Here is a 25,919-nt window from a genome sequence, read left to right as displayed (position 1 = left end):
CTTTATTATAACTTTAATAGAATGTAAGTGCTAATGTATTAGTATTAGATAAAGTATTAGACTTATTAATTTATAAGCACTTAGCTAGCTGCTATCTATAGTAAGCGCATTACTATCTAGGCTTAAGATGTGCAGCTTGTTATTTGCATTGCTTAGAATTTTAGCTAGTACTTTAACTTTGCTAATAAGTACTTGTGTAGACAGACTTACTAAGAGGTTTTTTTTTATATAGCATTTATAGGTATATAGGTCTTTATGTAAAATTTATAAGAATATAGTTTATAGGTTTTAGTTTATAGACTACTTTTTATTATCTACTCTGCTTATAGTCTTCTTTTATAGGCTTCTTCTAATGCAGTCTTCTTCTCTAGAAAGAGTTTAATAAGTGACTTAAAACAAGCTCCGCTTATGCATTTATTTATAAACTGTTATAGTATGTTATTACCCTTTTGGGAAGTTTGTATAGGGGTTCTGGAGGGGTAGGAGGGCTCTGGCGAGCAGGAGGCCTGCGGGGAGCGCTTAGGGGGGCTTCTAGGGCTCTGATTGGCCAAAATTTTTGCAAGGACGCTTAAATCTCTTTCTAAGGGTTTTAATCTATCTATCTGCAGTCTGTTGTCTTAAAAATGCCTATTACAGACTATTTTCTATTGCAGAGTTATCTATCTACGCTTTTTGCCGCCTTGCAGGCCTTTGTAACGATTCTCATGAATCGTTCCATCTCGGGTCGCTCGGAACCTATCCGAAGGGTCCCCGTATCGGCCCCGACCATGACTCGACCCTGTCCCCCGCAGTTACCCCTATTCCCCCAACAAGTATTTAGTCGCACCTCTCCCCTTAGCTAGCTCGGTAGTTTTCTGATATCCTTCGTACAAGGCCTATAGGTGTCAATGAGATTCCCAGGTCATTGAGTCCCCACGCACTCCCATATGCCTCTGAGTGGATTCCTACCGCATTCGGACCCATTGTCTTGCCTGTGCCGTTACAGCCTTATCTAGTCCTATCTGCTCTTGTTACTAGGGAGAACTAGTTATTTTATAGTTAATTAGACCTTAATCTTGCGTCTCTAGAGACCTATAGTCTTAGCTGTTTTAACTAGAGTACAGCGTACTTTAATTAAATTGTACTACTTGTACAGATCACGTGAGCTGTAACAGTTACAATACGTACACCTACCTCTCCTCCTCCCTGTTGTACGAACGTACACAAAATCTCACCCGTACAGGCCTTAAAATCGCCCAATCGTACAGTACTACGCCTTGTTGGAAGCCCTGTCTGTACCCACTACTCAGACAAGTGCATTATGGCCTAGAACACCGACGGAGCGACAGGGCTGGCCCTAGAAAGTCTAATCCTACTACTAAAAGCTTGAAAAATTCATCCGGCAACAACAGGTACACCGAGTTTCAGCATCTTAACAACGATAAATACCTCTACATCAACTAGGTTAGGCTAGCGCTACAGGTACAGCCTTAAGCTCTTAGTGAATATTATAACACACTAGCATAATAGAAGGAAGTGCTATTATTACTAAACATATTCTGCTATAAATTCTTAATTTTACATTTCTTAATAGAAATACAATGAAGCGTATTTAGATAAAGTAACATCACAAATTCCTTAAATATTAAAGAAAATGCAATTGGTAAAGAGGAGTTTAGGTTCTGTATATAGAGTTACTAGAAATAAGGCTATCATGTTAATATATCATGCTTAAGAGACACTGTAGGCTCTAAGATAACAGAAGTTAGACCTGCTAGGTTAGGCTAAAGGCTAGTCAAGTAATAGTCTTTAATAAAACATATACGAGCTTTTAGAAATGCCCTCACGCTTGTATGTCAGCTTCTGTTAGAGAACAATGAATTCTATGCCTTGCCTTACTACAACGCCCCACTAGTGAAATTTTATAGTTATAACATTAAAGTTTAGGCTTATCTCTAGGTGGTGAGAGATTTAGAAGCGGGCGTTAATTTGTTTATATATAACACACTAGGTAGCAGGGAAGAACCTCTCAGCACCTGTTATACTGTTCTGTTCGGAAAGGTGCAACTCTTAGGCCAACTCGGTAAACCATCAACGTCGACGCTCCTGCAATTGTCGTATTGAATGCAAAACTTGTCCATGAACTAATAACGTTTATATCTACGAGACCTCCATTGTAGCTTTGCGCGCAGTTTCAGATTAGCTGCTGATACGCGACCAACCTCGTTCTCATTAAAAAGAGGCTAGGATGTTCAGAGACAGGTCTTCCTAGCATCTAGCTCCACTTGCGTACGTTGTATTTTTAGCAGCCTGCGCACTAGATGCGGAAGAGAGCGTTACCGGTGCAAATTGAGTCTAGAGTCTAGTTAACTTGCGCTAGTAATCTTCCATCTAAGGAACACATATAGGTCCGCTGTCGTACTCCTAGGCCACTCTTGTCTCAATCTTCCCCGTTATACTCTACGCATTCTCCGGGACGTATTCTACCTCATTAATCGTGTAGGTGTAAACTGTCTTGTCGAAGGCGATCTGAACACGGACATAGCACCGGTAGACACCTAATGGGGGAGGGCCTGGGTTGGCACTCTTCGTCAAAAATGCGATATCCAATGAGGAGAGATCGGTTGCTAGGGAGACATTAACCTGGAATGGGCAACGCCGGATGAAGATCGGTTCTATGATGGTGACATTAGAAGGTTGGGTCTCTGCGTGCACAGCACTGGAGTAGAACAAATGCAAGAGTATCAGTAACAAGTGCAGCATCTTGACAAGAATCTAGCTAAAAATCCTCTCCTTTAAGGCTTAGACAAGTTGTTAGAAAAGAGATAGAGCAAGTAGTTTAAGAAGAGCATCGCTTCCACTAAGGTTACAATGCAGATTAGTTCTGCCTTACCTCTCCGCATATTACCTTTCCCCACGCCGCTAATTACCATTCGTAGCTAGGAGTTTACAGGCTGAGTCCACATACATGTATTTAGCCTTATAGATGTGTTGCGAATAGCGGACGCCTCTCCTAATGTTGTCCTATCTGGGAGAATTGGCGAGGTTTCTATATAAGTTAATACAGCGAGCAACTTGTGATGCAAGGTGTTTTAGCTGCCAAATGCGAGTGGTACAGGGCGCACTCTTGTATAGCAAAGGCAGCACGTACAAGAATTATACACTGGGTAACCCCCCCGGTTCTATGTTTCTTTGCAGGAGTACATATCCATCACTGCTACATCTGTGTAACTCGGCGGTGCCGGCTCTAGTATTTCTTACGCAACACGCTCCCTTACCTTGAACTTTAGGTCAAATATCTCCAGTCTTCTGTCTGTCTAATGCATTTCTTGCTGCTGAATATTCTACTACTTTTTAGGCAAGGCGTTACTGCCCACTGTACGTCATATTCACATCTGCGCGCTGCTAGTACTCACCACCCTAGACTTGCTTTCCAAATTATCCTACATCAGGGGCCCGGTGAGCATAGACTAGCAATATGTTAGGTATGGGCTTCCTCTTCTCTCTTGTGGATGTAATTCAGGGCAGCAGCTGTTATGGTAGACAGGTTGCACCAGGCTTCAGCAGTCCTGGCGTAGAACCAGCAACCATAAATCTAATTTATGAACTCTATGACGACAATCTCCGCTGTGGAAGAGGGGCCACGATGACGGGACATGGTGTTGAAACGCTGGCTGCCAGCGCTGGAGATGAGATTGGGTTTGTTCCTACTCAGACGGTTGACGGCAAAGACGTGAGTGCCAAAAAATCACCCTGTTCATCCTTGTCCTGATACTCATAGTTAGAGGGACGTCTACTTTTACCATCCTGGATTCGCGCAAGCTTACCTCTCGCGAGCACCGGCGGACTTAGAATCGTACACTGGGGATGGCGATTGGTTCAAGGTTGCGTACATGGGCACGAAAAATGATACTGAATGGGCAATCCTAGGTCATACCATGGTTGGTTGAAAATTCCTATGATGATCCTACCTGACTGTGCTGACATCATTGAGGCGAATTTTACACTTCCTAAGACGACACCGCTTGGAAAATACCTCCTTCGTTTCGAGGTAATCTTCGGAATCACGCACGAATTCAACGTCACTCGATTTTACATCAATTGTGCACACATCGAAGTCAATGGCCCTGGTGGTGGTAAGACGTCTCGTGCTGTCGACTTGGCCGGGTTAATCTTCGCTCAGGAAAGCCTGGCCCAATGGTCAAATTCCCGGGTGCGTACGACGTCCGAGATCACGGTACGTTTGACGACTAAAAAGTAGCCTCGGCGCTAATTTTGTTCATGTTATAGCCATTTGGGAGCCCGCTCACGTAACCAGATTGCAAAACCTCACTGGTTTTGTGGTCCCCGGACCTCCGGTTTGGGAAGGATAGGCGAAGGATGTGTTTGCAGCAGACGAGCTTATTAGCAAATTGCTTGTACAGATTGAGGTGTCTAAGGAATACGTAGCTTTTCTTGCCCTCCTCCATGGTTAAGCGCCGCCTCCAACGGAGGGATTCCGGCGTTAATATGACTATGGCACTCTAGTGAGAATACTACTAGTTCTTTGCCTGTAGGCTACTAGGGCGCTGCGCGCGGAAGGAGATTTGATCTCATCTCATGGTGCCGATTGTTAGTTCATGGACGGGACACGCAGAGAAGGACTGAGCAGCGATGGTGGCGGGGCAGCACATTTGGGGGCAGTCTCTAGGCCAGGCGTCGGCACGTTAACATTTATATGCACAGATCCCCACCCCACAGATACCGAATAAGTTTAATCACAGACTCACGGCAAACGTTTCATGTTTTTAATAGCCCCGACAGGATCCGATTTCTGTGGGACATAGTAGTGCGAGCCCCTTGGGGGTCGTCAACTTTTCCCAAGAGCTTCGAATTGCTCGGCGCGCAAAGGAAGCAGTGTGTTTAGCGTGCTTCAAAGTGAAATGTGTTAATTGGAGATAGAGATAATTTAAGAGCAGTTCAAGTTTAGATAGAAATTATTCTCTATTACCTCTTTAAAGGGCTGTTACACAACCGTTGCATGTTTTGTATTCCACAGGCGCCATTTTCGATCTCTGTACATACCGATCCAACTATCCAACATGAAGATCACATTCACAACTCTCTTCGCACTCTTTAGTCCCTTGTCGCTTATTTTCTCGAGTCCCAACACCAGGGTATGCAGCGACTCTTTCTTACTAATTGTTACCCAACTGACCATATTTCGGTGTCCTGCCAGCCAATGACCTCGCCTGCAACTCGAACTCTTGGCGCAAAATCAAGACTACTGTTGTAGGTTACTGCGGCAGCCTAATCGAATATTATTGCTATTACAGCAACACCTTCGTTACCGCGGTTGAACCGAAAAAGCAATGGGACACGGCGGATCTCATCTGGTGTCTCACCCTCGCACAAGATTACAATGATCGTTGCATGTGCAATGCAGAGACACGGAGATGCGAGAAGAGAGAGCCCATGGCGATGAATCAGCAGCGTGCTGAGGCGCTGTACGATTTCTTGCATTGTTATGGGGTTTGGCGTTGTCTATTAGATTGGGAGTTGTATTGTTAGACATAGTCGGGTACGAGTCACTTCGAACTAGAATTCAAACAACATAGGCTGGGATCTCCCCTACATCTTGGTGCACAAGTGCAAAATTCTTAAATTTTTTCCCCATTATAATTAGTTACATTAGTATAATGAAGTTATGGAACAGCAGGTTTAGAGCGCTACGGTTACCGTAATAGCGCTGTCCTTAGACTAACATTCAGACTTGACGTTTATTAAGAAGAACCCTCCTTTCTCGCTGTCGCTGACCATCTATATCGTCAGGTTGCTCCATGGGGTTACCCTATCCGGCTCTATCACATGACCCGTGCCAAGGTATACGCGATGAAGATTTGGCAATTTTAGTGTTAAGCGTGCACGCAGTGAGACCCTGCATGCGATAATTAGGCACATTAATGTGCAGGGTTCTAAAGACTAAAGATAACCTTAATAGACATCTCAGGGCTCTGGTGCCAGATTTTGGCCCTAGGACCCTCGGGTTCCCTCCCGGGCGCCCTGGGACAATCGTCCCAAGAAAATTAGCGTCCTAGGAAAGTCGCCCGGGGAAAATCAGTATCCTTGTAGTAATCTCATTCTAAATACTACATTTTAAGAGCCGTTCGCAAACAGCCACGAAGACAACGAAACTGCTAGGTCAATAATCACCCTCTTGGAGATCAGTGCCTTCTCTCCAACTCCGAACAAGCCATCATTCATCAATGACACAGACAGTAAAACCGGGCCTGTTGGTCTCAAGGCCACAACACCCACACTGCGACTCTGTATTTATCGACGGAGAAGGTGACGGAAAACACCAACCAAACCCGCGCAGAAAGCTAGAGGGGAGGAAGAAATCCTGGATGCTATCAAGAATATGTGGACATGGCTTATTGAGAACGGCATGGATGACAAGGTCCGTTTGGAGGACATGGTTGAAGAAGGTCTCCAAGAAGGGCAAGGGTGGAGACAACAGCCTGGTTGTCTAGCGCATGGCTCTATGCATTTCACAGGATTTTGGTTCGTAGAGCATCTCATATTTCATGTAATTCTCTAACTTCTCTTTTCTTGGGTCTAAGTCTAGGAACGGGAGAAAGAATCAGACTGTGGGGGATCGCATCAGTGGAATGAAAGAAAGAGTCTAGAAGAAGCCGACGTTTAGACACTACCTCACTTTTGAGAAAAACTGTACGAGAGTGTCGTCTGGGCGCCGACAAGCTTTTAGAATGGCCAACTGAAAGAGTTACAAGAAGCGGGTCAGTTAAATTGCTCTAGTTCACTTTTCCATTGGCTGGAAGTCTATCTAACCTGCTTTACATATCAGATCGACCCTGATTGAGATTATCACTGGAGAGCCAGTCTATAACAACCCTAGGAATTTTTCTCGCCGAGACCATGCCCTACTCGCCATGTCCGGGTTAAGGAAGAGTCCTCCGTTTGCTTGATCATAGTTGGAAGTGTTTTCTTCTCACTGTTGAAGCCAGATCTTCTCTCTGGCCAGACTTCGCTTACCCATGCGCATCAGCAGAAGTAAGAGTCGGATTGATGGACAAGAAGAACCTCAATAGATATCTGGTAAAAGCTGCCGAAATCTCCGTATGAATGTTGACGCAATGCTTTTCAGGTTGTTGAGAGGATTTGGTTCTGAATTGGAGGATGGTATCCCGGATACCATCGAAATAAGGAGCTTGAAGGTTGCGGTCGGAAAGTCTAGTTAAGAACTCTCCACGTGGAGATAAGACGAAAGTCGCTCACTGGTCTTCTCGACCAATCACAGCCCATCCAATTCCGCTGACCAAAATCCATTTCGTTAGAAGGAAAATAGATCTGCAGGTATTAGTATGTGGATGGAGATAAACTCAAGGAGAGCTGTATGAAACAGAAAAGACATTCCGAATGAGAAGATGAAGCTAGTTATGGTGCTGTTGGTTGCAGCGAGGTGGTTCAAAGCAATGGTGGCTGAACAGTAGATATCCTAATCACCAACCAATTACAGCCCTCGAAACACCGCTGACCAAAATTGTGGCTCTATCACATTTGCTGCGGCTAATGGGAAGTCACTGAAAAGTAATGGCGGAGGAAAAACTAACATAAAACATCAGGTTGTTAAGGACGCACACAGGAAGAGCCATGGAGGTTTCGTATCCCCGAGCTTATCCCAACCAATAACAGCTCTCACAATCCCGCTTACGTCTCTTCCAGTGCTGCCGGATTCACTTTCCGACTGCCCAGGCGCAATCCAAACGCCGAAAAGTGTCGTGATATGCTCCGCTGGCGGTTGTCTACCAATGCGCATGCCTTCTGATAATCAGACGAGGGATTCAGCCCTGCAATCGGTCAAGAATTGCCGTCAGCTGCGGGATTGAGGGAGCCTCGCACCATCGTGGGCTGATACCCAATCCACAAACGGAGCTTGGAGGAGTCAACAATTAGCAAGGCCCCCACAAACCGAAAACGAGAATACAAAGTACCACCTGTTCTCCTCCCTCAAGATCCTTCTTCCACACCTGAAACGTTCTTCCTGCTTCTTCTGCTTCCCCTCTGCTCTTACTACATATCCAGGCAACAGCACAACAGCGATATATTTCTCAGTTTTGCAGGCACTCATAAGCACCAACCTCGCGACACCAATTACCAATTGGCACTTGTTCGCCGCTCGACTGTTGGTTGAGCAGCTTCGCAGCCTGCACCTTGCACAGCCTTAACGCGACTTGACTCAGCGGACATCTCCGCCTGCATCATCGCGCGGCGTCCAACCCAGCCGACAACCACCCCCCCTCTCCCTTGAGCAGCCTCCGTGAGTACCCTAGACCCCAATTTAAAAGCATACAAAGCCGCACAGGCTGCCAGGTTTTTGATCGCTATATACCACGTCCACACTTTCAACCCGCTGACCCTTCGAGTATTTAGAAGCTTGAAGCGCACTTTGTTGCCACGAGTTGCAGTGCGACTCAACCAGAGTTAACATCCACACCCCACCTTTGCAACTCAACCCGGCCCCACATCCATTCGAGTCGAGCACAACAACTCTAGTAACCTTTAACTGGGCTTCAAGAGTCACATTTTCATAATATCCCCGAATATCAGCCGGCGCATTCAAAATGGCCTTTGCAACGCAGGCCCTCCACCAGCTGCGCCGGTACTCCACCCAGCTCCCACGCGACCCACACTACAAGCTGAAAGCCACGCTGATGACGGGGTACTTGGTGTCTGCATTCACACTTCCCTTCGTGCCACCGCTGTTGGAGACTAGACGCACGAGGGCAGACGGCACCTACTTGACGAGGTAAGTCGACATGCTTTCTCTCTTCATGCCCAACAGGATTTCTATTGGCTAGGGTTGCATTGCCTGTTTTGGTCATAAGCTCAGCTCATGGGGCGCCAGGGAGAATGTGTACTGCAGCTCGCAGTATCTAGGCTGTGCGAGATAAGTGGATGTTATTTTGCATGTACGCGCCTCTGTCCTCTCCTGGCTCCTTTGTACATGCCTTCCCACCTATTCGACTGTATTTGCCCAGATAAAGAGTCAACTGACAGCTCCTTAGACCACCCATCGAATTTGTCCCTATCCCCAAGTTCTAAACACCCCAATTTCTGCGATTCCTCTTATTCCATTCCATCTTGCGCCACACGACCCAGTCTCCTTCGTCTCGGCATACCCTTTCCAACCTAACCATTCATACCCCAGCATATTCCAACAGCATTCCTGTTTACCTTGGTCTCTTGATATGCATACTAGGCGTTTTTGGCACCGCTTGCCCTAGTCGGTTCTTCATTTTGGCGTTTTACAGGCAAGGCATACAGTATTGGTGGGTGGGCGGGGGTAGGGGCATTTGTTAGTATTGGGTATGATGCACGTAGGAGGGATTTTGGTATCGGTCTGTAGCTATCCAAGAGAGGCTAGAAATTGAATAATACGATTCCAGAGTATCTATAGTGTTGTAGGAAGACGGTGCGGCGTGATGTTTACCTGTGATATCTCCGACGATGGGGAAAGCAGAAGATAACTACGTTCGGGTAATAACCGTGCGTCAGATTTCGACATGCAGATATCCCGTCTTTCTCAACTTCCCCCGCTCTAGACGTAATCAGATGAAATGAGATTGGATAGTGGAAACCCTGAGTATGCCATCTTGAAACAGCGTGGTGTTGATTGAGCATGGATTTTGGTCACAGTAGGAGAATAGGTTTGGGATGAGATTGGTGGAGGGAGGCAGAGTCGTATCGTTGTGGAGGGGTTTGGGATGAGATAGAAGGCAGACATCAGATTAGATGTGTGTCGCAAAGCTTGAGATCTGGAAAGTGTGAGGCTGGGGAATAGAACTGCCTTGGTAGATGCTTGCTATCTTCCCTAGGTAGTTGTGGAGACTTCGGGCCGCGATGCCGAAGACAGACTGATGCCGAAGACAGACTGCTACTCTGTGTCTTTAGCTTTCTACGTAGGAGTTGGCTCTATGCCGGAGACATTCTCAACTGCACTTAACTTGACAGTAGGACAAGCACAATATTCATATCCCGCTAATAGAACTAGAATAGAAACACTTTCGTTTATATCGAGACGCAAGTAAGACTACTATTGCTGACATAACATAAAGGAGGAGAGACTAAAGAGCGCCATCAACGTCATCAATCGTAATCAGGGTGACGGTCTTACGACCAGATTCGTAGTCAAGAAACAACGTATGAGGGAAGACTGAGGAAAATTGTTACTGGACTACAACGCTTACAGACTAGAGTCCCTGGGCTCGGACAACAGAGAGTGAAATGTAGCAGTGCAGTATGAGAATGATAATATTGGAAAGTAGAAACATAAGTCGACGACATAAAAAGAAAACGTATGAGTGTGTGTGTGTGTGTGACAGTCATGGCATAAAACCGTCGCTGTGACGAGACCATCCATGGTCAGTTGTAATAATGCCCGAGTCTGCCTTCTTCGTATTGCTGGAGCTCATCTCTGGGGGAGACGGTCTGCGCTGACCCGCTAGGGCATGTGTAGACGTATACAACAACACCTCTTAGATTCTCGCCTAGTAGATATCAGCTAACAAAATATAAAGGTCATCAGGATCGGTCAACTCACGCCCATGCTGGTACTCGTGTGTTCTCCATTCATGTTGTTGGAACATGGTAGGTAACACACTAGCAAGATAGTCCTTCCGAACTGAGAAGGCAACTAGTGCCAGGAAGAGTGGGAGTTCCCCTTTGAGGCCACCATACGCAGTAAAAGGGGTCATTGAAGTCGTTTGATATATATCCGGCAGCAGCATCTTCGGCCACTCCTGGTCCGTTCGCTGAACGCGTAGGGTTGATTGCTGTCCGGCGTTCGTTAAGAAGGAAGAGAAATTCTCTTGATCCCAATCGAATCTCAAAGGTTGCCAGGCTTCGCCTTCGCCAGGGCTCGTAGCGTCCCCCCTCAATACCCAAAACCCGAAACCACCAACAAAGTACACCGAGAAAGTCTTGTAACGCGCAGCATTCGGGGGACAATGGTTCACTTGTCGTATGCATTCCCTGTCACAGAAGTACCATCTCCCTGAGACTCCACCGCTCATTCTAATGTTTGCACCACTCTCCGTAGATGGCATCCAGTTGCCTCGACTATCAACGAGGGTGCTTGCATTCGCGTCCGGCGACTCTGCTATTTCGTCGATTCTGAAAACAAAAGGTGGCTGGGGAAAGACACTATTAGAATCAATCCTTTGGTGCTGGAGAGTCTTACTAACCGACATCGATTAATCAGCGAGACTGAGCGCAGTAGTTGCTCCAAGCCAATGATAAGGTTCAGGTCGTTACCGAGGAGATGTGGTCTGGCTGTTCCGGTTTTGCATGTCCTCTCACTCACCTCTATCAGCGCTTTAAGTTGACACCCCGCTCCGTGAGGCTCTGCCTTCATGGCCAACGAAGGAATGGATCCCACATCAGGTGGTCAGACGACCTCTTTAGCTCGTAAAATGAAGATTAATTGGAAGCCTAAGGCAAGCCCTAGATAAGGAGCTCGTTCTCATAGGGACGCTCGAGCGGCATAATCCTTGAGGCACTGCAGAAGCGCAGACGGCAACCCTGGCGCCCCATTCTCTACCCCGCCGCAGCACAAGTAGACACGGAGATGCTCCAGCGAGTCTCCACCAGCTCCCAGAGGGAATGTGAATGTGTTCGAAGCTGTGTGGCGTGTTTGTGATAAAGTAACTTCCGGCGTGAAAGCTCGAGTGGGGTATTCGATGGCGGGAGTGACGTTCCGTGACTCCGCGAGAGTCCTCCTTTAGTCCCATGGCCGGGCCTTCGGCAAGGTGTGGGCTTCCTGCAGCTATGGCTGGCATCAGCTGCCATTAAGTAACATTAATGTGTTAGAATGGCCGCGTAACCTGTCTGGCGGTAGTCGAATGGCTTGCATGAAGGCAACAAGCAATCCACCAACCATTACGATGTCCCAGGCGCCAAGTGCATGGGGGAATCGGAAAGAATGTTCAGACCGCAGAGCGAGCTCCGTGCTCCGCAGTATTGTTCGCCGTGAGGAGGAGGAACGTGGACAACATTGACACGTTTTCCGCCAAGAGAAATGAGTGTTGTGTTGTTTACGGAGAGGACAGGCTCCCTCAGGGCGATTTGGGTTGACTCGGTTGAGGCATTGAGCTGCATGGGTCGGGGCGAGAAGGGAAACGATGGGTATGCGGCTCTGCTATGGAGCCTCTTGAGTGGTTATAAGAGCAGGTGAGGACTCGAGCTGAAGTGCCGAAGTTCTCGAGAGTGGCAAACGCTGTCGCCACAGTGCGCTTCGTGGATTGGTTGTTCGGATCCACTGCACCACAACTGGATCTGGGCGGGGCTCGAGGGAGGTCGGATGAGTAAGCTTTCCAATTGTCAGTGAACTCGGTCAAATAAAGCCTTGCTGATGGCTTTCTCTTTCAGAACTGCGGGATGGGAAGCCATTAAGTACAATTCAAATCCCCCCATCGGCTGACCAAGTAAGGGGCGTGCGGCATGGTTAAGCCCTAACGGGGCAAAGTGTAAGAGAACCTACATTCTGCAAGTTGCCTTGTTGCCTTTTTTCTCTTCACACTGCGTCTCCTTGAAGAGCCGCACGCACACCAGCGAATAAGGCCTCTCAGACGGAGCCATTGCCTTCGACGACGTTTCCTCGGCTCGAGGCCCCATGAGCCTTTCTGCTCCCTTTTGAAATTGACGACGCCAGACCGTTGATCCATGGACCAATACGATGTCGAGGGGGGCACCTAGTCTAAATAAGCACTTCACCGGAAGCCCGCCGCAACTGCTCTACGTTAATATTCCACGACGGCAAACCTTCATTAATAGACTTGATGGGAGCTCACCGGTCGGCTATATTTCTGGCATACGAAATCCCATTACGTCCATGGAGGACCAGGTCATGCGGGCACAACTGGCCACAGCGATTAGATTTGCCGTCAACACGATGGCGTCTTCTCACTGAAAACGGCCTAACCGCAGAACGACCAAGTGGAACGCTGGTGTTCCAAAGATATACTGCCGTTGGGCGCTTTACCTGGCTCCCAAATGGTCACCTGCATTCAGTCGAGATAAGGCTTGCCTCCGCCCCCCGCCTCGAGCCACGGATGGCCATCCGTTAACAGTGTCTTTCGAGCCAGGACAAATAGCCACGTTGCCACGATGGCAACCTCGCCAATGAAGCCTGTCATCGGGCGTGACACGTCACCTCCGTACCCTGCAAAGCTGGGACAAGTGGTCTGTTCCCTTGGGGGGAGGCTTCAATGCAACAGCCGGGAACGCGGGGATATTCTATATTAGAAGGGCATCCTTCCCTGGCATTAAGATGTCCATATGTCCCTTGGGAGGATGTAATGAAGCGCACGAACCTGGAACACGAACCTGCAAGGAAAAAAGAAGGAGATATAGGAAAAAGAAAGGCAGATACCCCCTAAGATGAGCATTAAAGCAGCACAACTTCCCACGATGGAGAGTTTGCTCACGTTTAAGAAGACCTTCATTCCGAATTGCTCGGGCTTCCAGCCACCCGTGTTCTGGAATCACCAGAGCTTCCTCGAAGAGAACTCTGAGGCGATAGAACATGACAGGCGACTTTCTAAGACTAGGTCCGTCCGCAGCCGGAACAAGGCATATGACGCTTGGGTTAGGCCATCAAGGCCTGCCGCATCACAAGACTCAATACATGATAACGAACTCGACCTATTCCTCGGATGTTTAGATAGGCTCACGGAACAAAGATCCGCCCGCTGGCTGCCGCTTCGAAATCCAGGAAAAGGAACATAGGCCAACCGGATTCCGGACGGGGGGTGCATGTTGCTTTCCCCCGTCACACTTCCGCGTAGGCTGCTATTGGCCCTGATTGAACCTCGATTGTAAGACCACTTCCTCATAGAGGATCTTTGCCCGCCACATCCACCAGCCTCCTAGATCCGCCATACCCAACCCGGACGCTTCGTAAGTAGCGCTAGAGTGTTGACTCGACGGCTTGGAGCGCTCAACATGGTGTATGGAAAGTGTGGATCGGGGGTGTGGATCGAGAGCAAGCCTCCGTCAGGGCAGCAGCAGGGCGGTCTTATTGTTCGGTCACATGGGTTGGGGGTTTCCAGGAGGACTGGGATAGTGGCGACGGCAGAAAGGAGGTTGTCATCAGCCCTGAGTGCAAGCACACATCATCTGCGGACGTTCAAAGTGAAGTACGGGAGCTAAAATGCGGGAAGCCACTCGCAGGACAGCTTCCAGCCTAAATTACGTAGTCACCGAGATTTTGAGCCAATTGACCAATCATAGCTAACCGAGTCTTTCGCACTTGTAATGAAATTCTTCCTTACGAACAACCACCAACGCCACCCTAGTGAAATTCTCTCTTAATCGTCCAAAGCCCTAATACCCACACCTTTTCTAGTTGAACGGTTTTCAACTTCACTCGCCTAAGCAAGATCGTGCTCCGTGACGGCATCAGGCTCGTGAGGCTGCCTAACATTTTCATCACACCAGGTCTTCTCGAATCTCCATCATGGCGTTACAAAAGCCCATCCAAGCCCTGGTAATTGACACTGGACCTCTTATTAAGAACACTGTGGCCATATCCACCGTTCTGCAGCAGGCTGGGGAGCTTTACACCACCTCCGCCATTCTTTCGGAAATCCGTGACGCTGCTACACGTTCAAGAGTGGAGACAACCCTCCTTCCATTTCTGAAAGTCAGGAATCCGACTCCGGCCAGCTATGAAATTGTTGCCCAGTTCAGTAAGAAGACAGGAGACTTTCCGGTCCTCAGCAGCCAAGACTTAGGAATCTTGGCGCTTGCCTATGAGATTGAATGCGAGAAGTCAGGTGGCAATTCGAAGGTGAGGACTACGCCTAGCCCAAAGGAGACGGTTCCGCCTGCACCAAAGAACGACGGTAAGAGACTGCAAGGCCGGTCGAGGAGAAATAAGAAAGGTGCGACTTCCAAGACTCAAGAATCAAATGACGCTACAACTAAGGTCGTGAAATCCACCGCCACGAAGGAGATGCCCGTCCAGACAGTGGAACGAACGCCAGTAGCACCATGGGCTAAGAATAAGTCTCCCGCTGTCAGTCTAGTCGAGAAAACCCTGCCAACGCTTCAGGTGTCATCACTCACAATTGCGGAGGATACGACCCCAGCAACGAATGAGCCGGAGCTCGCTGCTTCAGAAGCCTACGCCGCTAAATCGAAGGTCACATCAACACTGTCACCAGAGCCTTTAGGTTCATCAACTAATCCCGAACATTTTGATCAAGTGTTATCAGATCTAAAAAAATCATCACCAGAACCTTCGCATGACACAAATCCCCCAGAACTCCTCAGGTCAGAGGAGGAGCTTTCCAAATCGGAGACGCTATCAATATCAGCGTCTGAGCCTACAAAACTACCACCCAACAGGACCTCTTCAGAAGAATTTCCAACTCCCCAAATTCCCCCGCAAGGCCTCGAGGAAGTATCCGAACCATCAGACGATAGCGATGGAGAATGGATAACCCCCGCCGGCATCTCCAAGCACACCGCCAAAGTTTTCGGAGTCTCTACGAAATCTCCTGCCGAACCTACTCAGATGGCTGTAGCAACTATGACCACCGACTTCGCCATGCAAAATGTGCTCCTCCAAATGAACCTCAACATCCTCTCACCAAACATGGACATCATCAAAACGCTCCGAACCTATATTCTCCGCTGCCATGCCTGCTTCTTCACAACCAAGCAAATGGAAAAGCAATTCTGTCCGCGCTGCGGCCAGCCTACCCTCACCCGTGTCGCGTGCTCCACCAACAAGAACGGCGAATTCAAACTCCATCTCGCGAAGAACTTCCAGTGGAACACGAGAGGGAATAGATATAGTATCCCGAAACCAGTAGCAGGGTCAGCGAATGGGAAAGTGGCAGGAGGAGGGAAAGGAGCGTGGGGTAACGAGCTGATTTTGGCGGAGGATCAGAAGGAGTATGTGAGAGCTATTGGGGAGGAGAAAAGGGTAAAGGCGAGGGATCTTATGGATGAGGATTATTTGCCAGGGATTCTTACTGGGGATAGGGGGAGAGTGGGCGGTAGGCCTCGGGTGGGGGCGGGTAGGAATGTGAATTCTAGGAGGAGGGTTTAGAGTGGGGCTTCCAAAACTATATCAGTGGGTGCTTAGAATACTATGTCTCGTCGCAAGTTCTATTCCCTTGTACTGTCTGTACATCAGCGAATCCACTTCCAGAATCCCCAGTTCCACTCTCCAAATTCCTATATCTGAAAACCAGGTATTGTAACGATTGAGACAGCTTCTCATTTCATTTCCTTACTCCTCGCGCCTACCCGCATTCACGCCATCGCTTCTGGTAGCTCACTTGGTATTCGGGTCATCGTAGTATGCTGCGCTGTATCCGTCAGTAGCCCGCTTAGACTTGGTATTTGGATCATCGTAATATGCGGCACTGTAACCGTCCGTAGCACGCTTGGATTTTGTATTTGGATCATCATAGTACGCTGCACTATACCCATCGGTCGCCCGTTTTGCCTTAGTATTGGGGTCGTCGTAATAAGCCGCGCTATACCCATCGGCCGCCCTTTTCTCCTTAGTATTTGGATCATCATAATATGCCGCGCTGTACCCAGATACACCTCTTTTGTTCGCCGGTGACGCAGCGAGTGCGGTGTCTGTTGATGTTGAAGTTAGTAGGAGTATATCAGCGCTCCATTTTAGGGTTGTAATAACCTAGGGACTGTGGTGCTGTTGGTAGAGCCAGTGCACCAATGGCGAGCATAGCCATGGCCGATATGATTGTTTGAAGATGCATTGTAGGGCGATGGTGATAGGGCTGTATATTGTAGGTTGTTGATAGGAATAGGATTAGATATACTGGTATAGAATCGTGGGCGTCTTTTAGGGCTTGTTGTTCTGCGGGTTTGTACGCGTGTATCGGGATATCCTTTTATACATCTCTCCCCATCTCTCTTGAGCCTTGGGACAGGAGTGTACGTGGTTGCACACAGTCGAGAAACCTTCCCTGGTCTAGGAGACTAGCTCTGGAAGCTAGACCGCATATTGCAGTTATTTGCCGAGGGTTATATTGATGAGTTTCGCTTTCCAGCTGATGTTGTATAAATCTGTACAGCCAGCTGAGGGGGCTGAACCGGAACCGAGTTCAGATAACTACTGCCCGTATATTGGGGGAATCTAGGAAAGACCAGTGACACAGCTATTGGTAGTGCCGAGCTCTCGCCGAAAGAGTGGTATTCTACTGTGCTGCACACAGTACAGGTATTGAAGCATGTAAAATATTTCTTTCTGTATGCCTAAATTCATGCGGTGCTGTGCGCGGTGGTAATCATCAAATTGTTGCAGTCTTTTTCTTTCCTGTTGATAGCCTTGTACTACTTTTACCACTTGAATCTAGCATGCTTTACAGAACCACAGAGCACAATCCAAAGCTTTAGGAATCTGGTAACCTAAAAGTGAAAGGAGAATGAGATCGAGATAAAGTACAAAGGCTCTTTAAATGGTCTAGCAAGACTGTAGGTATCGTAAGATAGCCATGCTAAGATAAACAAATAATACTACAATTGGAAAAAAATTAATTTTCTAAGTTGCTCCTAACGAAGCGTCAGCCTCAACGAGTGTCAATATACACGTTGAGTCTACAATGTAGACGAAGCGGTGAGTCGTGAGCGGCAAGTCCGATCAGTTTCACTCACTGTGTGGTGCAACGTAAGCGCCGCCATTGGCTAGTAAATTATCCGATGCTTGCAGACAAGGATCTCGTCAGAGTTGCCGCTGCTCTTCGACTAACAACTAAATTAACATGAGAGCTGAGAAATGCAACCTTTGCTTACTTCAGAGTGGAATTTTTAGTGGCAGAGAAATGACGCGACGCCCACGTCGTGAAGCCGAGACTCTTGAACATAAGTTTGGAGATGGACGGCGTAGGTATACATGGAGTTCAGTTCATCGCAACGAGAAAATAGTGGGACCATTAGAGAAACAGAAGAAAAAGATGACCTTCTCTTCAAGCCAAAAGGCAGGATACAGAGTATTGAAGCAAGATGAGGAAGGTGAGGTGTGTGTTTGTCGTTCTGAAATTAGATTCTTTGTTCTGTCGCAATGCTAATATCATATTCCAGCCTCTCATGATACGAAAGGCGCACTCGAGTTGTCAGAGAGGACTCTGGCTAGTTTCTATATTGAATATTACTCTATTCATTTGGACCATATCTTCGATTGCGTTTGGAGACATTGCCAAACGCCGTGTGCGCAATCGACCATTGAATGAGGTTAATACGTATTGTAAGCTGCTCTGCGTCGATATCAGTGAATATGTAATACTTACAATTTTGCAGCACCGCTGCTCGAAGAGATAGACATCCAATTCTACACCACGAGGGTTAACGGTTCTCTATTCAATGACCCACCAACCATATGGCGGGATCCACCATCCAACGAAGTCGATGCAGCGTGGGACGAAATCGCCAAGATAGAGCTGTTCACTGTCTCAGGAGACGAAGTAAGGCGAATGGGGAAGGATCCAGGGCGAACGGCGCAGGCGCCAGAGAGCTGGGGTCAGTATTCCTTCTTGGTTTCCAAGACTTCAGTCTGACATCTGCCAAAAGGCCTGGGTGCAGATAGGCACATCGTGCAGTTGGACGGCCAGCATGTGCTGCATTGCCTCAACTCGCTGCGGAAATACGCTCACTACGACTACTACTACCGTCCCCAGTATGGCGACAAGCTGCCAGCGCTGCACGAGGCCCACAAGTCGCATTGCACTCATATCTTGTTGCAGGCTTTGACGTGCCAGCCCAGTGTGAATCTGATTACACATGACTGGATGGAAGAACAGAAACATCCATGGCCAGACTTCAATATCGAGAGGAAGTGTCAAAACCACGATGCTTGGATCGAGTACCAGAGCCGGAAGAAAATAACGACAGAACAATGGAGGACTATCCCTATCCCAGACAATGTAGTGAAGTTACCGCTTCTTCCCCAGTTAGGGGATATGGAAGACCCCGGAGATCACAGACGAGTGTAGAATGCGGGGATCAACATTTTGACACGTTATTCAAACGTAGCCCTAGATTTTATTAATCGTGTCCGCCGATTCCAAGAAGGGAACATACATTTGCAACAGGATCTATGAAACCAAGTCGTCCAGTTACACCCAAGACATGATCCCGTGGGTATCTAGTTTATTTTGTAGTATCAGACCAAAACCAAGATAGCTCTGCTGGCTTTTAGCCTGTCCGACGCCATTTCGCCTCATCTTCAGTTCCGTGGACTCCATTGAGGCTATTTTGACCATGCTCTTCTCTTGGCCTCACAGATCCAGCACCTGCACCTAGGCTTCCACCTAACCCTATGAAGTTACCATCTGCATCCAGATACTCTTCCATGTTCTCCGCGGTGATCCATCCGCCAGTCCCTGGCGCAGTATCTTCTTCTTCTTCCTCTTCTTCGTCTCCATCGTCGGACGCATCTGGGTCGGGATGAAGATCGGCGCATGCGTTTAGCGCGGAGTAGATTTCATTTATACATCCCGTCCCCGGGGTGGAGTTATTGTTCGGGGGCAAGACGGTGAGCTCCAGGATCTCGATGTCATCGTCGTCGTTGACTTGCTCGGCGTCATTGAGGCTGAGGTTCATATAAAGCGCTTCAACTCCATTGCGCTTCATGGTTGCGTGGAGGGCGATTGAGGGATAGGGAACCGTGACACCGGTGGGAGTGGGCTGATGCTGGAAGAGGATGAGGTCCCTAGACTGATTAGCTTAAGCTGCGTTCCCTTCCCTTCCAATGCGGCCTCCATGTCCGTTCAAATTCATACCTGGAGTTCACCCAAACCTCGATACCTTTCGCCAGAACACTCTCGCCATCGGAGTCAGTTGAGAAGCGGGCAACAGCTGCATTTGCTTCGAGCTTGCTGCTCGGCATAGCCAGCGTCAATCCGGCGTAGTGCGCGTACAGGACTGGTTTTCCGCCGAAGAAGGTGCTCGGAGTTTTTGTTTGGTGCTCTTCGAGCGGGGTGAATTCATCGGGCGCGGGGGCGTGGCTGACATGTCGGAGCGCCATAATGAATAGCTTAAAAGAATACGGCTACGTCGCACACCAAACGAGCCGAATTCTAAGGTGGGCGATGGAGAAGAGAAGAGCTAGAGGTAGATGCTGAGTGGCTACGAAGTGAAGGCGGCACCTGGGTCTGGAGGAGGGAGGGGAACTGGGAGGGAGGTAGGAGAGGTGGCAAGGTGGGAGGGGCAGCTGTTGCAAGCCCAGAAGGGTCGAAGTCTTGGCACCTCCGTCATCCAGCGGAGCCTAACTTCACACCTTCCATTCACTTTTCAAAATAGACTGAAGACGACTGCGCGATCCCAAGGATCTCATGCCACGCTTCCCCACGCGGCCTATTGCCAGGCTGGGCGGCCACAATGGCATCGTCCATGTCGTAGCTTACTCTTCCGGCTCCTCCGACTTTATCCTGACAGGCTCCTCCGACCGCACGATCCGCCTTTTCAACATCTCTAGAGCGCCCGTCGATTCGAAGGTCCCAAACGCCGGGCTTGTGAAGAAGTTTTCGGCGCACGGCCATGAAGTTCTCTCAATCGCCGTCAGCCAAGGAAACGACAAATTTATCTCAACAGGCGGCGACAAAACCGTCTTCTTCTGGGACGTCGCAACCGCGCAGACGCTTCGGACGTGGCGAGGACATGGTGGGAGAGTTAACGCGTGTGCGTTTGGTGGGGAAGATGAGAGTGTGGTTGTCACCGGTAGCTGGGATGGGACGGTCAAGATATGGGATGTCAAGAGCAACAATCCAAAACCTATCATAACTCTCAATGATGCTAAAGACAGCATCTCCGACGTCTGTGTCTTCGACGCTGACATTATATCCGGGAGTGTGGATGGCAGAGTGAGACACTACGACCTGAGAATGGGAATGTGCAATATCGATGCCATTGGGCATCCGGTTACGAGTCTCGCTGTCACCAAGAAGGGCACCGAAACACTCGTCAGCTCACTGGACTCCACTGTTCGACTTATGGATCGCGATAATGGACAACTTCTGAAAGCGTACCGGGACGAGAGCTTCGTCAATACTGATCTCAAGATCAAGAGCACTCTGGGGCTGAACGACAGCGTCGTGGTGAGTGGCAGTGATAATGGCATGGTCTATGCGTGGGACTTGCTGGAGGGAGAAGTTCTCCACAAATTCAACCACTCGGAAAGACAGGAGGTGAAGGGAAAGAAGCCCAGCGCTCCTACCAGTGGAAAGAAGGACGTTGTCAGTGCTGTTGCTTTCTGTAAAACAAGACAGGAGTGGGCGAGTGGAGGGGGTGATGGGGATGTCATTGTCTGGGGAGCGGAATAGCGACGAACGGTTGCCGGGCAACATATCCAGGATGCTACCTTATGCCGGACATGCTTTACGATCATGATACCCATTTCAATTCGAACAATCCTACCTTTGCTAATACCAGTGCTTTCGAGAGCTTATGCCTTCCCTTCCCCGACATAGGCTGTCTGACTATCCTCTGACATGGCGGCAGTGCCCAAGTAGTCGCTGCCTTTGCATTCGGCTTCGCTCTTCTGTACACCTCTCACTTTCTCAAACTTCGCTGGCTCGTTTGGTGTTAGCCTCCATCTTTTGCCATGTGTGATCCGTCCTATTCCCTGTTTCTCGAACTCTGAGTAGATATCCCTGGAAGTTCTTCTATATAGATTCATACCCGTTTGTCTTCGACACAATTGTTGACCATTGCGTGACTCCTTTTTACGGGTAGACGGGCAGTCTTATGCACTATCTCGCACCTTCCCTGATCTCCTCCTCGATCTCCCTCTCCATCCTCACCCTATCCCTCCCTGTAACAACTTCATGATATGCCGGCGGCGCCGTCTCCGCGCTGTCCCGTCTCCCCACACCTTCTCCCCTCCCCTGCTCCAACCGCGCCAATTCCGCCCCCTCACCACCCATCCCGCCCCGTTCAGTGGCCATATTTGGACTACTCTCTGCACTTCTGATACCCTTGGCATCCTTCCACGTTCTCCTTTTCAGGAAAAGCCAATACAACAGCGCCCCTAAAACAACAGCGCCCATCCCCCCCAATACAGCCGCCACGATCTTCCCAGTATTCAGTCCTTTCCCTTCCTCATACTGATCACCGGTAATCAGCGCAGGTGCCGTGCTCGTGGCTACAATACTCGTGTCTGCCAACCCCGTTGGCGATCCCATACGAAACATATAATGCGGAAATCGCGGCTCTTGTAGCACTGGGAAGAGAATCGAGAAGTCCATCGTGTTGAACCCGTTTTTATCGGAGAGGCGGAAGAAGCAGAGTGCGACGGTGGAGTTTGGGAGCGTTAGGAGTTGTGAGAGAGGGGGGATAGTGTAGGGGGTTCGGGGTGGGGAGAAGGAGGCAGCGTCGTGGAAGGGGAATGTGAGGGTGGATGTGTCTGTTGGATGCACAGGGATTGTGTTAGTGTGGGTTTGATGACAAGCGCAAGAAGGGTGGTTATTTTAACGTGCAGGTGTTACCGTGTGGGTGTTAACATGCGGGTCTTGAGAGTGGGGGAAGAGAAAGACGTAGAAAATTGTGTGCTTGAAGGTTATATCACATATACTCAGGAGCAAATAAGGGGAATATTACGATAGAAAGATGAATTTGGGGGCCTTTCTGTACTTCAAAATAACAACTTAAAATCGAACAAGATCACCAACTTACAATTATCACAAGCACTCCAAACCCCTCCTCTCCCATATTTCTCCTTCCCTCCCCTACATCCCGCACAATACAAATCCACCGTCCTCATCCCAACTTCCATATCTACCCTCCACTCCGGGATTATAACATCACCGACATGCACCTCGACGTCATTGCTACCAAACTCACCAGGCTTGCTCCTGGCTCCTTCCGCCGCGGCCGCTTTGAGTAGTTCGGTTTCATCGAAGCCGGAGTTTGAGTTTGGGTTTTGCCTCTCAGCGAGGATAAGGGATTGGTTGAGCGCGCCCGGGTAGAGCCAGTGCGAGGGGGGAAGGGAGTTCATGTTTGTGGGAGTGGCGCGAGAGTTTGGCACATTTGCCGTAATTCGAGTAGGTGTCGACAAACTCGATTCGCGGAGGTGTTCATGTCGTCAGAGAGCGGGTGAGTGTTGAAAACAGAAGAAGCGGGAAAATCTTATGCTAACCAGCATGCATACAGTCAAACCCCGCCAAGCCGATAGGAATCCAGCCACGTCAATTCAATCGCCTTACTGAGGGTATCGGCTCACTGGGGTTGCTAAGATGTGTCTTGGCGATAATTTAATTATATAAGCCAACTATCTAGTGTTTGTTAGCGCTGATGTTGAGCCTTGTAGGCTTAATATTGCCTCTCTAGGCGCTTAAGTTAGCAGATGTCTGTATTAATTGCTGTCTCTTAGTGTTGTTAGTATTGTAAGAGTAACTAGATAGCCTAAATTGCTTAATAAGTTATAGGTAGAGGTATAATCTTGCCCTTATCTTTAGCTTAAGCCTCCTTAGTATTAACGCTATTGTTATGCTCTGCAACTATATCCTTAAGCATTTAATCTTCCTCCCTAATATTAGTGTCCTTATTAATTAGATTAAGGAAGTTACTAAGGCTTATTATATCCTGTATCTAGCTAGCCTCCTGCGTACGATTGTATAGGCCTGAGAGGTCTAGTTCTGGCTAGAGGGGTAGCTGCAGTACCTGTGGTAGGATAACTGTACTGCGGCAGAAGCAATTATATATTGTTAAGCTTAATATATTGTCTATCTAAGCAATGCGCAGCTATTAAAGCGTATTTTAAAGCGTAATTATTAATAGGGGGTTGTAGCTAGCCTTATACTCCTTTACTATAAATTAAAGCTAGTATTTCCTATAGTAGGTCTTTAGATTCTAGATAATCCCTTAATTAAAAGGTTAATATAGGCTTGTTGTATTTAGTAGAAGAAAGGCAACGCAGATATAGGATAGTAGAGGAGCCTGCTGTAGGCCTTAAATGTAAGCCTTAAAGTTGTCTATAAAGAGGAGAATTAGCTAAGCTGTAACACTGCTATAGAAATATATTAACTACTTAGCTATAAGTGTTAAGTTTATCTATGCCTTCTTGTTTACACGCTAATATATATTAAGCGCTTAGAGATTAATACCATAGAGAGGTTAAGGCTGCTTAGCATAGCTAATAAGCTATAAAGATAGCTAATAAGAGCTAGTTGCGTTAGTACAGCATACTACAGTAATCCTTAACTTTAACTTTTTAACTCTAGGTAGAGGCTAGGTTAATAGCCCTCCTACTAGTGTATTTCTCTAGAATAACCTTATCTTATTTATATTATATATATCCTCTTTAGCATACTTACCACAGATTGTTTAAACTAATTTTATTGCCTCCTTTGCTGCAGTATTATCTACAGATCTAGCCTTGCTGTGGCGCTGTTAAAACTTAATATTAAAGCGCTGCTAGAACTAATATAGCCAGCCCTAGCTAAACTTTAGAGGAGGTAGATGTTAATACTTGTTAATTTGCAGCTAGATCTTGCGTGCTTTCTTAAGAAGCAGGTCGCTAGTAATATAGGCTCTGCGAGCTTCTATTAACTAGAACCACTAGAAGAGTATTAAGTTAAGGATTAGCTAATTACTAGTTGTACGTTGCACTGCTAATAAAGGCTGCTAAGAGAGATTAGGTTAGTTAATATTATTAAACGCGCTGCTTAGCGACTTAGAGACTGTTAACTAACTAATTCTATAGTTATACTGCTGTAAGAACTACTATATACAGTCCTTATAGTGTAGTTAAGGTGTTTAACTCTTGTACTAGCTTCTAAGAGCTCTGCGCTGTTCTTTTGTAATCCTGCAAGCTATTGCTTGTTAATTTTAGTAAGGCAATATTTTAGTGTTTTGCAGCTGATATATCAGGGGGTGAGGTATCAATTAATTTGTATGGGGGGATAATTGAGGCACGAAAAAATTATCGCGATATTAAGGTTATTGGCTTGGCGGGTGATCGGCTTGGCGGGGTTTGACTGTACATACATGCATACGATCTTTCCGATCTGGGCTTTTCACTAGGAATAGCTTACCGTGATTAGGTAGAGAACGGCACGGTAAGTGCACAGGTTGAGGCTACTATTTTTAGAGGATTGAGGGGAATCTAAGCTGTATTGGGTAATATATGATGCAGGCTTTTGGGGGTGTGGTTGGTGCGTTAGAGCAAGGGCGGGAGAAAATGGGCGAAGGAACGGTGTACCATGTGTGGGGATTGTATATTAGTTTTACGAACAATGAGGGGGCCACCTTCGTAACAGAGCGAGAAATATACAGATTTTGGCCAACTTGCAGGAGACTAACCCTCTTGATAATCATAGCTCTAAATGATACCACGTATTGCGGATGGTATAATGTATGTAACCAAACCCTTGTTCAAGATAAATAAGAACTCAAGGGCATTAATCAAGCAACTACATAACATCTCATAATTCTAAGCCGCTCATTGGCACGTTAGTTCCTATAATGCTTGCCAGAGTCACTGCAGAGATATGATTTACCAAAGATAACCTACTAAGCCTTCCATACCATCTCTATTCATCCTAAGTCTGATATCACGGAAGAATCTCACCACATGCCACTTCTCCTTGACATCTGCCTTGCATTTGGATCTAGTGCTAGTTGTCAACCACTCGAAGCCATCTCTCTCTGCGTTCTTGCTGTTCGACATCTCTCGCTTTCCTCAACGCAAAATTGATGTTGAGACTCTCTATCTCGCCCCTGCTCTTGAATCAGTCTTTCCGCCTCCCGCCTCTCCGCATCGCTCACCACCTTGTTATATGCTGGCAGTGGTTCGTCCTCCGCTAGCAATCCCAGTCCGTTAGCATATACCTGCGAAGGGCGTTCTTGCACAAATGGTCTGCGGGTTCCAGTAGGTTAGGTGGTTGGGATGCGATGCCCTG

General features: G+C 47.8%; 10 protein-coding genes across 10 annotated transcripts; 5 read left to right on the top strand and 5 right to left on the bottom strand.

The window, feature by feature from the left end:
* Positions 1-663: 663 nt before the first annotated feature.
* Positions 664-2,742, bottom strand: BDR25DRAFT_360854 (uncharacterized protein; the record flags this gene model as incomplete). Its single annotated transcript, XM_033696312.1, has 10 exons — positions 664-701; positions 736-771; positions 827-875; positions 921-944; positions 1,215-1,284; positions 2,016-2,159; positions 2,193-2,222; positions 2,273-2,334; positions 2,382-2,403; positions 2,444-2,742. 10 exons carry the CDS (start codon positions 2,740-2,742, stop codon positions 664-666), a joined length of 774 nt encoding a protein of 257 aa, XP_033542060.1.
* A 724-nt stretch (positions 2,743-3,466) lies between these two features.
* Positions 3,467-4,240, top strand: BDR25DRAFT_240501 (uncharacterized protein; the record flags this gene model as incomplete). The annotated part of the gene is made up of 3 exons (XM_033685712.1): positions 3,467-3,744; positions 3,767-3,920; positions 3,974-4,240. The coding sequence occupies 3 exons, from the start codon at positions 3,467-3,469 to the stop codon at positions 4,238-4,240; spliced, it is 699 nt and encodes a 232-aa protein (XP_033542059.1).
* A 3,983-nt stretch (positions 4,241-8,223) lies between these two features.
* BDR25DRAFT_270735 (uncharacterized protein) lies at positions 8,224-9,426 on the top strand. The gene is made up of 3 exons (XM_033687223.1): positions 8,224-8,788; positions 8,888-8,951; positions 9,048-9,426. The coding sequence occupies exons 1-2, from the start codon at positions 8,604-8,606 to the stop codon at positions 8,931-8,933; spliced, it is 231 nt and encodes a 76-aa protein (XP_033542058.1). The 5' UTR covers positions 8,224-8,603; the 3' UTR covers positions 8,934-8,951; positions 9,048-9,426.
* A 592-nt stretch (positions 9,427-10,018) lies between these two features.
* On the bottom strand, positions 10,019-11,336 carry BDR25DRAFT_91572 (uncharacterized protein). Its single transcript, XM_033699235.1, has 3 exons — positions 11,226-11,336; positions 10,583-11,171; positions 10,019-10,529 (listed from the first exon to the last, which is right to left on the bottom strand). The coding sequence occupies exons 1-3, from the start codon at positions 11,229-11,231 to the stop codon at positions 10,405-10,407; spliced, it is 720 nt and encodes a 239-aa protein (XP_033542057.1). The 5' UTR covers positions 11,232-11,336; the 3' UTR covers positions 10,019-10,404.
* Positions 11,337-14,336: 3,000 nt separating this feature from the next.
* Positions 14,337-16,253, top strand: BDR25DRAFT_396388 (uncharacterized protein; the record flags this gene model as incomplete). The annotated part of the gene is made up of 3 exons (XM_033698430.1): positions 14,337-16,057; positions 16,087-16,148; positions 16,187-16,253. Exons 1-3 carry the CDS (start codon positions 14,498-14,500, stop codon positions 16,251-16,253), a joined length of 1,689 nt encoding a protein of 562 aa, XP_033542056.1. The 5' UTR covers positions 14,337-14,497.
* A 29-nt stretch (positions 16,254-16,282) lies between these two features.
* BDR25DRAFT_360849 (uncharacterized protein) lies at positions 16,283-16,754 on the bottom strand (the record flags this gene model as incomplete). Its single annotated transcript, XM_033696311.1, has 3 exons — positions 16,283-16,295; positions 16,332-16,676; positions 16,708-16,754. The coding sequence occupies 3 exons, from the start codon at positions 16,752-16,754 to the stop codon at positions 16,283-16,285; spliced, it is 405 nt and encodes a 134-aa protein (XP_033542055.1).
* Positions 16,755-17,971: 1,217 nt separating this feature from the next.
* Positions 17,972-19,013, top strand: BDR25DRAFT_295678 (uncharacterized protein; the record flags this gene model as incomplete). Its single annotated transcript, XM_033688864.1, has 4 exons — positions 17,972-18,041; positions 18,106-18,268; positions 18,322-18,540; positions 18,592-19,013. The coding sequence occupies exons 1-4, from the start codon at positions 17,979-17,981 to the stop codon at positions 19,011-19,013; spliced, it is 867 nt and encodes a 288-aa protein (XP_033542054.1). The 5' UTR covers positions 17,972-17,978.
* Positions 19,014-19,215: 202 nt separating this feature from the next.
* On the bottom strand, positions 19,216-20,047 carry BDR25DRAFT_240456 (uncharacterized protein; the record flags this gene model as incomplete). Its single annotated transcript, XM_033685711.1, has 2 exons — positions 19,216-19,732; positions 19,803-20,047. 2 exons carry the CDS (start codon positions 20,045-20,047, stop codon positions 19,216-19,218), a joined length of 762 nt encoding a protein of 253 aa, XP_033542053.1.
* A 265-nt stretch (positions 20,048-20,312) lies between these two features.
* On the top strand, positions 20,313-21,593 carry BDR25DRAFT_306842 (WD40 repeat-like protein). The gene has a single exon (XM_033690718.1). The coding sequence runs from the start codon at positions 20,355-20,357 to the stop codon at positions 21,339-21,341; it is 987 nt and encodes a 328-aa protein (XP_033542052.1). The 5' UTR covers positions 20,313-20,354; the 3' UTR covers positions 21,342-21,593.
* A 349-nt stretch (positions 21,594-21,942) lies between these two features.
* BDR25DRAFT_346288 (uncharacterized protein) lies at positions 21,943-23,179 on the bottom strand (the record flags this gene model as incomplete). Its single annotated transcript, XM_033694131.1, has 2 exons — positions 22,693-23,179; positions 21,943-22,423 (listed from the first exon to the last, which is right to left on the bottom strand). Coding segments are annotated over exons 1-2 (801 nt in total), but the record flags the coding sequence as incomplete, so codon positions are not given.
* Positions 23,180-25,919: the final 2,740 nt, after the last annotated feature.

Source organism: Lindgomyces ingoldianus (assembly GCF_010093535.1).
Source record: "Lindgomyces ingoldianus strain ATCC 200398 unplaced genomic scaffold BDR25scaffold_40, whole genome shotgun sequence".
Lineage (NCBI taxonomy): Eukaryota > Fungi > Ascomycota > Dothideomycetes > Pleosporales > Lindgomycetaceae > Lindgomyces > Lindgomyces ingoldianus.
The sequence above is the reverse complement of the archived record's forward strand: the minus strand, read 5'-3'. Positions and strand labels throughout refer to the sequence as shown.